At 39.8% G+C, this 10,003-nt stretch overlaps 1 protein-coding gene across 1 annotated transcript; it reads left to right on the top strand.

The window, feature by feature from the left end:
• Positions 1-6,615, top strand: LOC112234462 (L-dopachrome tautomerase-like). Its single transcript, XM_042306743.1, has 8 exons — positions 1-509; positions 878-1,177; positions 1,434-1,534; positions 1,626-1,792; positions 3,278-3,463; positions 3,598-3,739; positions 5,739-5,940; positions 6,079-6,615. Exons 1-8 carry the CDS (start codon positions 191-193, stop codon positions 6,249-6,251), a joined length of 1,590 nt encoding a protein of 529 aa, XP_042162677.1. The 5' UTR covers positions 1-190; the 3' UTR covers positions 6,252-6,615.
• Positions 6,616-10,003: the final 3,388 nt, after the last annotated feature.

The raw sequence follows: 10,003 nt of genomic DNA, 5'->3' as shown, positions 1-10,003 counted from the left end.
AAAGTTGATGAGACCGACTGGAACACAGTCTACTCTCAGGCTGGCTCTTAGTTAACATTTATGACTGTAGCCAAATGTTGAATACACAACTTTGGAGCGTTACATATTTAATTCCTTGCGCTTTTGGAGAAATTAACTAATTAAGCATTGATGTGAACTGGTATACAAACTGATTTGCTAGTGGACAGACATGGACAGAAGAGGACCAGAGGTGTTGAAGACGTTGAGAGCTCTTGTGCTAGGGTTGGTCTGTTTTGTGACATGGCCTGGTTCTACAGAGGCTCAGTTTCCTCGAGTGTGTAGCACGGTAGAAGGGATCGTCTCAAAGCAGTGCTGCCCTGCCCTCGGGTCTGATCCTGCTAACGTGTGTGGACTTTTATCTGGACGAGGAAACTGCTCCGACATCAGAGTCAGTACCAAACCCTGGGGTGGACCGTATAGGTTGAGAAATGTTGATGATCGAGAAAGGTGGCCGACCAAATTCTTCAATCAGACATGCAGGTGCTCAGGTAAGTAACATATTAATAAGGGGTTACATTTAAGTGTTAATAGCAAATCAGTGTTTCAAATTGAATAAAATATGTTTTGTTTAGACCACATTATAACTCATTGTTAAATTGTGATTATTAGGAAGACGTATGTAAAATATTTCAAGACTGTTGGGTGAACGTAACTTTGAGACCATTTAGTTACCCTAATGGCTGAACTGCAGGTATTTGACAATAACATTTCATCAAATAAATGTATCATATTAATGTATTAGTTTCTAAAATGTATTCCAATAACATATATTTACAGAAACCACATTTCTTGGACATTCCCATAGTCTTGGCTTGGTTTGGTTTAGATTTTGTTTATATTCCATCCCTTTATCTAGGTAACTTTGGTGGCTTTGACTGTGGTCAGTGTACGTTTGGCTGGACAGGACCAAACTGTGACGTGCATAAATCCCCAGTGGTGAGGAAGAACATCCACTCTCTGACTCCAGCTGAGCTCCAGGAGTTCCTGGATGTGTTGGACCGGGCCAAGAACACCACCCACCCAGACTATGTCATTGCCACACAGCACTGGCTGGCCCTGTTGGGGCCCAATGGAACCCAGCCCCAGTTCTCCAACATCTCTATCTATGACTTCTTTACGTGGCAGCACTACTACTCTGTCAGAGACACACTTTTAGGTAAAACACCAATGTATTATTTTCTGAAGTCATAAGTTTATAGATTCAAAAAATAATATCAATACATTATTAAATTATATTCAACCTTCTAACTAATTCCTTTTTGGTTGAAAATGAAAGACAAATGTTATAAATGACTCACTTGCTACGTTACTTACATGTTCTGAGTTATATATGACTCTCTATGTACTAGAAAGTGAGCAGAAGAGAACATTCAAACGTTGCTCATAAACCACCTTATTTGTTTATTCTGTAGGTCCAGGTCGTCCTTTCAAGGCCATTGACTTCTCCCACAAAGGACCAGCATTCGTCACCTGGCACAGATACCACCTCCTTAGTCTGGAGAGAGACCTGCAGGTAAGAGTGGATTTGAAAGCTGAGGACATGAAGAACAAAATAGCTTCAAACATTGAAGAAAATAAAAGTAAAACGATCCTCTCTGCTGCAGAGACTGACTGGCAATGAGAACTTTGCTGTTCCATACTGGAACTTCGCCACAGGGCAGACTGAGTGTGACGTCTGTACAGACTCTCTCCTGGGGGGGCACAACCCAGATGACTCCTCCCTCATCAGTAACCAGTCCAGGTTCTCCAATTGGGGCGTGGTGTGTGACAGGTGCGCTGTTGGACAGAAATGTGTTTAAAACATTGTGTGAAACAGATTAAGCCTCGTCCTGGACTAAAATGCATGTTTACTGAAGGATTTCCATTGAAAGTGCTTTTTAATCAGTTGTAATTCATGTCTTGGAAACCAGCCCAGTATGCACACTACCACTTAGAAATGTCTTGTGTTTTTGAAAGAAAAGCAAATTTTTTTGTCCATTTAAAATAACATCAAATTGGTCAGAAATACAGTGTAGACATTGTTAATGTTGTAAATTACTATTGTAGCTGGAAACGGTTGATCTTTTATGGAATATCTACATAGGCGTACAGAGGCCCATTATCAGCAACTATCCCTCCTGTGTTCCAATGGCACCTTGTGTTAGCTAATCCAAGATGATCATTTTAAAAGGCTAATTGATAATTAGAAAACCCTTTTGCAATGATGTTAGCACAGCTGAAAACTGTTGTGCTGATTAAAGAAGCAATAAAACCTTCTTTAGACTAGTTGAGTATCTGGAGAATGTGTGGGATTGTTTACAGGCTCAAAATGGCCAGAAACAAATACCTTTCTTCTGAAACTCATCAGTCTATTCTTGTTCTGAGAAATGAAGGCTATTCCATGTGAAAAATTGCCAAAAAACTGAAGATCTCATACAACGCTGTGTACTAATCCCTTCACAGAACAGCGCAAACGGGCTCTAACCAGAATAGAAAGAGGAGTGGGAGGCCCCGGTGCACAACTGAGCAAGAGGAAAAGTAGATTAGAGTGTCTAGTTTGAGAAACAGATGCCTCACAAGTCCTCAACTGTCAGCTTCATTAAATAGTACGCGCAAAACACCAGTCTCAACGTTTTCAGGTTCTTGCCAATTTCTCACATAGAATAGCCTTCATTTCTCAGAACAAGAATAGACTGACGAGTTTCAGAAGAAAGTCCTTTGTTTCTGGCCATTTTGAGCCTGTAATCGAACCCACAAATGCTGACGCTCCAGATACTCAACTAGACTAAAGAAGGACAGTTGTATTGCTTCTTTAATCAGCACATTTTTTCCAGCTGTGCTAACATCATTGTAAAAGGGTTTTCGAATGATCAATTAGACTTTTAAAATTCTAAACTTGGATTAGCTAACACAACGTGCCATTGGAACACAGGAGTGATGGTTGCTGATAATGGACCTCTGTACGCCTATGTAGATATTCCATAAAAATTGTGCCGTTTCCAGCTACAGTAGTCATTTACAACATTAACAATGTCTGCACTATATTTCTGATCAATTTTATGTTATTTTAATGGACAATTTATTTATTTTTTCTTTCAAAAACAAGGACATTTCTCAGTGACCCCAAACTTTTGAACGGTAGTGTATATAATATACCTGTGCTGGTTAAGCTTGGTGCACGTATGCTGTTTGTGATACTACTGGGTACATGTTCATCATGTGTTTTGTACCATACTCATTGTCCTTAAATTTTGCTTGAATCTTTTCCCCTCCCCAGCTTGGATGAATATAACCGCCTGGTCACTCTGTGTAATGGGACCAGTGAGGGACGTATAAGGAGAGGTCAGATGGGAGGAGCGAGAACCAACATGAGTCTGCCGACCATGAATGATGTCAGGAGCTGTCTAAACCTCAGAGACTTTGACAACGCTCCCTACTATATAAACTCTACCTTCAGCTTCAGGCAACCTAAACTGTTCACATTGACCTGGGACCTTACACATTCACCTACAGGGTGATATTCTATGAGGTCAAGTCGAATGAACTCTCTAAATAACATTGTTTCTGACTTCCAAATATACTTTGTCTCCTATACAGGAATGCTCTCGAAGGCTATGACAAGCCAGATGGCGAGGCAGAGCTTGACTCCACAGTTAACAACCTGCACAACCTGGTCCACTCCTTCCTCAGTGGAACCAGCGCTCGGTCTCACTCTGCAGCCAATGATCCCATCTTTCTGGTAATTATCTATTTCAAATCAAATCAAATTGTATTTGTCACATGCGCCGAATACAACAGGTGTAGACTTTACAGTGAAATGCTTACTAACAAACCCTTAACCAACTATGCAGTTAAGAAAAATACCTCAAGAAAAATAAGAAATAAAAGTAACAAATAATTAAAGAGCAGCAGTAAAATAACAATATTGAGGCTATATACAGGGGGTACTGGTACAGAGTCAATGTGCTCAGATACCGGTTAGTAATTGAGGTAATATATACATGTAGGTAGAGTTATGGTGTGGTTGCCTATGAGTCCATGTATTTGACTGTCATGTGAGATAATGTAAAGAATTGGTAGTTGGTCAGATCTGTGCAGACAATGTTTTACAGTTACATAACTATCAATTCAATTCAATTCAATTCAATGGCTTTATTGGCATGGGAAACATGTGTGAACATTGCCAAAGCAAGTGAGGTAGATAACATACAAAGTGAATATATAAAGTGAAAAACAACAAAAATTAACAGTAAACATTACACATACAGAAGTTTCAAAACAGTAAAGACATTACAAATGTCATATTATATATATATACAGTGTTTTAACAATGTAGAAATGGTTAAAGGACACAAGATAAAATAAATAAGCATAAATATGGGTTGTATTTACAATGGTGTTTGTTCTTCACTGGTTGCCCTTTTCTCGTGGCAACAGGTCACAAATCTTGCTGCTGTGACGGCACACTGTGGAATTTCACCCAATAGATATGGGAGTTTTTCAAAATTGGATTTGTTTTCGAATTCTTTATGGATCTGTGTAATCTGGGGGAAATATGTCTCTCTAATATGGTCATACATTGGGCAGGAGGTTAGAAAGTGCAGCTCAGTTTCCACCTCATTTTGTGGGCAGTGAGCACATAGCCTGTCTTCTCTTGAGAGCCATGTCTGCCTACGGCGGCCTTTCTCAATAGCAAGGCTATGCTCACTGAGTCTGTACATAGTCAAAGCTTTCCTTAATTTTGGGTCAGTCACAGTGGTCAGGTATTCTGCCGCTGTGTACTCTCTGTGTAGGGCCAAATAGCATTCTAGTTTGCTCAGTTTTTTTGTTAATTCTTTCCAATGTGTTAAGTAATTATCTTTTTGTTTTCTCATGATTTGGTTGGGTCTAACTATCTCAATTCAATTCAATTCAATTCAAGGGCTTTATTGACATGGGAAACATGTGTTAACATTGCCAAAGCAAGTGAGGTAGACAACATACAAAGTGAATATATAAAGTGAGTATATAAAGTGAGTATATAAAGTCAGACTGTTAAACAGCCACCTAACATTGAGTGGCTACTGCCAACACACTGTCAATGACACTGACTCTACTCCAGCCACTTTAATCATGGGAATTGATGGGAAATGATGTAAATATATCACTAGCCACTTTAAACAATGCTACCTTATATAATGTTATATCTCTATCTCTGTCTCTCTCTGTCTCTCTCACTCTCTCTCTGTCTCTCTCTGTCTCTCTGTCTCTCTCTCTCTGTCTCTCTCTCTCTCTGTCTCTCTCTCTCTGTCTCTCTCTCTCTGTCTCTCTCTGTCTCTCTCTCTCTCTGTCTCTCTCTCTGTCTCTCTCTCTGTCTCTCTCTCTCTCTCTGTCTCTCTCGCTCTCTCTCTGTCTCTCTCTAACTCTGTCTCTCTCTGTCTCTCTCTGTCTCTCTGTCTCTCTCTCTCTCTGTCTCTCTCTCTCTGTCTCTCTCTCTCTCTCTCTCTGTCTCTCTCTTACGCACCCTCCCTTCTCCCCCCCCCTCTCTCTCTCTCTCTCTCTTACGCACCCTCCCTTTTCCCTCTCTCTCTCTCTCTCTTACGCACCCTCCCTTCTCCCTCTCTCTCTCTCACGCACCCTCCCTTCTCCCTCTCTCTCACTCTCGCTCTCTTATGCACCCTCCCTTCTCCCTCTCTCTCTCTCTCTCTCTCTCTCTCTTACGCACCCTCCCTTCTCCCTCTCTCTCTCTCTCTCTCTAGGTGCTCCATGCTTTCACTGACGCCATTTTTGATGAGTGGATGAGAAAGTCTGTTCCACCAAACTCCAGCTTCCCAGATGAGATGGCTCCCATTGGTCACAACAGACATTATAACATGGTGCCATTCTTCCCTCCTGTGACCAACGAGGAGATTTACGTGGCTTCTGATCAACTGGGATATTCTTATGCCATTGAACTCGATGGTTGGTGATTTCACAGATAACTTTTGCAATTAAATAATCGTCATCGACTTATGCTCGTTTTATTAGCAGGTCAATGAAATAAGAACACTTTGATAAAGATCTTGTTGCATTAAATCTCTTCTTCTCTCCCTTCCTCAGCTACAGACGGTGGAATCGTGTTTGTGTTGGGCTCCAGTCTGGGTGGTGTTTTCCTGGGTGCCCTGGTTCTTCTACTCGTCCTGGTGCTCTACTTGCAACAGTGTAGGAAACACAGCTTTGAACCCCTTATCGAAGCAGAGTTCACCAACAGAAAGTACACAGAGGAAGCCTAGAGACTGTAGGTACATTTTGGCAGTGTTCTGCACAACTACATAGAGTAGGCATCCAAATAGAAAACGTAGCCAACCAGGCATCCCCGAGTCAGGGGGTCTGGGGGTGCTTGCTCTCCTGGGCTACTTTTTTTCCCAGAAGGAGCTCTATTTTGGTACATTCTAATGACTTGACTCCATCTGAAATACACAGTGAAATGATTGATTACTTCATTGAGTTTACCTCCAAGTTGGAAAAATGATTTGTGGTATAGACTTTACAATTTGTATTGCTGAAAATGTATGAATTCACTGCATTGTTAGTTGTTTTGGATATTGTCTATGTCTATGTCAGAGAACATTAAACCTTTTTTAAATTCTCTTGAGATTAAAGTCGTATTTACAGTTTTGCTGCAAGATATGAATTGCCACAATGTTTGTTCTTCAATTTATATATTTTATTAAAACAGACAAATGGAGTAAATAGCCCACATTATCTGGAAAAAGTAATTAAAGGTTTTGGTTTTCCAGTTCTCTTTTCCCATTTTGTTTCAGGTTTTCGACCTCAAAATCACATTTATTTTAACCCTTAAAGTCTAAGCCATAAATGCTACATGTAAAAACTTAAAAGATTTTACTGAGTTACAGTTCATATAAAGGAAATCAGTGAATTTAAATACATTCATTAGGCCATAATCTATGCATTACACATGACTGGGAATACAGATATGCATCTGTTGGTCACAGATACCTTAAAAAAGGTAGGTGTGTGGATCAGAAAACCAGTCAGTATCTGGTGTGACCACCAGGCACCAACTGAGTGCCTCATGCAGCACGACACATCTCCTTCACATAGAGATGATCAGGCTGTTGATTGTGGCCTGTGGAATGTTGGCCCACTCCTCTTCAATGACTGTGCGAAGTTGCTGGATATTGGTAGGAACTGGAACACACTGTCGTACATGTTGATCCAGAGCATCCCAAACATGCTAAATGGGTGACAAGTCTGGTGAGTATGCAGGTCATGGAAGAATGGTGACATTTTCAGCTTCCAGGAATTGTGTACAGATCCTTATGACATGGCAGTGCATTATCATGCTGTAACATGAGGTGGTTGCTGCGGATGAATGGCACGACAATGTGATGCTAATGGTAGAGAAATTAACATTAAATTCCCTGGCAACAGCTCTGGTAGACATTCCTGCAGTCAGCATGCCAATTGCACGCTTCATCAAAACTTGAGACATCTGTGGCATTGTGTTGTTTGACAAAACTAGCCACTTTCAACAATTCCACTTAATTTCATGTTTACATACCCTACATTACTCATCGCATATGTTTATACTGTACTCGATACCATCTATTGCATTTGCCATCTTTATGTAATACATGTATCACTAGCCACTTTAATGTTTACATACCCTACATTACTCATCTCATATGTATATACTGTACTCTATACCATCTACTGCATCTTGCCTATGCTGCTCTGTACCATCACTCATTCATATATTTTTATGTACATATTCATCATCCCTTTGTTGTAGTTGTGGAATTGTTAGGTTAGATTACTCGTCGGTTATTACTGCATTGTCGGAACTAGAGGCACAGGCATTTCGCTACACTCGCATTAACATCTGCTAACCATGTGTATGTGACAAATTACATTTTATTTGAAAACTGTGAATTTTATAGTGGCCTTTTACTGTCCCCAGCACAAGGTGCACCTGTGTAATGATCCACTTCTTGATATGCCACACCTGTCAGGTGGATGAATTATCTTGGCAGGCATGTAAACAAATTTGAGACATATGCTTTTTGTGTGCATGGAAAATGTCTGGGACCTTTTATTTCAGTTCATAAAACATGGCAAAAACACATTACATGTTGTGTTTATATTTTTGATCAGTGTATATGGAATTGTTTTAAAATGGTCATACCATGGACTATTTAGCTATTTGAATTGTATGACACCCATAAATATTATTATAATTAGTAATAAGGAATAAGGTTATGAAATGTCTCTCCTATATCTAGGAAATATAAGAATTCTCAGGAATATATACATTTTGGAACACATATTTAACCCATATTTAACCCCCTTCTTTGATTGCACAACACTACTTACATACTTTCATTCTTTCAACCGGTACCAGGTTACCTTCAGGCAAGTGATGCTTCTGGGGGTCGTAGAGCAGGGCTCCCCGACTGGCAACAGCGGGCCGAATGTGGCCTGTGGGGGGTTTTGCCCCCCAAGTTTTCGGGAACAATTCTGTTTACATCATGAACACCATGAAATCAGCTACAAGTGATGTTAATTTTTAAAAATCTATTCCCAAGTATTCCCACACATAATAGAGAGACATGTGATCATATACAAATGTTAGCAACATTTGAAATTATTATGTTTTAGTCAAATATTATATCTATTTGGGCTGCTTGCGGCCAATTGGCAGTCAACAAACTATTACGTTCCGGGCCCCGATCATCCGCTCAATAATAATATCATCCCACTGCTGAATCTAGTTGATGATCCCTATTTGTAGATCAAAACAGAGAGCACTATCGTGTTCATGACAGTAAGACTCATATTAGTTTGTAGACCAAATGTTCGGGCGTTACAGCTAGATGTTGGCACATCAGCGGTACCGTGGGGCCAAAATAGTTCATATGCTACTTTGTACACCAAACTGTTCAGACGCTACAGACGTTTCCGGGAGGAGACATATTTTGGGGATTTCTCCTGGTCTGACAAACAGTGCTGTAGTTCTGCCACATTTTACAGCAGATATGGAAGGCTGACATAGGCGGATGCAATGGACTAAGACTAAGCCCATACAAGAAAACAGATACAGGGCCTTCAGAAAGTATTCACACCACATTTTGTTGTGTTACAGCCTGAATTTAAAATGGATTAAATTGAGATTGTGTGTCACTGGCCTACACACAATACCCCATAATGTAAAAGTGGGATGTTTAAAAAGAAAAACAAATCTAATTAATAAAAAGAAAAAAAGAAAAGCTGAAAAGTCTTGGGTCAATAAGTATTCAACCCCTTTGTTACAGCAAGCCTAAATAAGTTCAGGAGAACAAATGCTCTTAACAAGTCACATAATAAGTTGCAAGGATCCGCCCATTTTTTTCCCACCGAAAATGACATACCCAAATCTAACTGCCTGTAACTCAGGCCCTGAAGCAAGGATATGCATATTATTGGTACCATTTGAAAGGAAACACTTTGAAGTTTGTGGAAATGTTAAAGAAATGTAGGAGAATATAACACAATAGATCTGGTAAAAGATAATACAAAGAGAAAAAAACTTTATGTATTTTATTTTGTACCATCATCTTTGAAATGCAAGAGAAAGGCCATAATGTATTATTCCAGCCCAGGTGAAATTTAGATTTTGGCCACTAGATGGCAGCAGTGTATGCATAAACGTTAGACTGATCCAATGAACCATTACATTTCTGTTCAAAATGTTGTATCAAGACTGCCCAAATGTGCCCGATTGGTTTATTAATAACTTTTCATATTCGAAATTGTGCATCCTCTTCAAAAAATAGCATGGTATTATTTCACTGTACAAGCTACTGTAAATTGGATAGTGGAGTTAGATTAACAAGAATTTAAGCTTCAGCCCATATCAGATATGTCTATGTCCTGGAAAATGTTCTTGTTACTTTCAACCCCATGATAATTGCATTAGCCTATGTTAGCTTAACCGTCCCGTGGACGGGACAGATCCCTAATTAACATGATTTTTGAATGACTA

The sequence above is a fragment of the Oncorhynchus tshawytscha genome, linkage group LG26, assembly GCF_018296145.1.
Source record: "Oncorhynchus tshawytscha isolate Ot180627B linkage group LG26, Otsh_v2.0, whole genome shotgun sequence".
NCBI lineage: Eukaryota > Metazoa > Chordata > Actinopteri > Salmoniformes > Salmonidae > Oncorhynchus > Oncorhynchus tshawytscha.
Note: the sequence above shows the minus strand (reverse complement) of the source record. Positions and strands in the feature narration are given on the sequence as shown.

Coding starts and splice junctions, on each gene's coding strand:
- LOC112234462 (XM_042306743.1), top strand. CDS start 191: ATGGACAGAAGAGGACCAGAGGTGTTGAAGACGTTGAGAGCTCTTGTG. Junction 510..877: donor TCAGACATGCAGGTGCTCAG/GTAAGTAACATA, acceptor CCCTTTATCTAG/GTAACTTTGGTGGCTTTGAC. Junction 1,793..3,277: donor TGGGGCGTGGTGTGTGACAG/GTGCGCTGTTGG, acceptor TCCCCTCCCCAG/CTTGGATGAATATAACCGCC.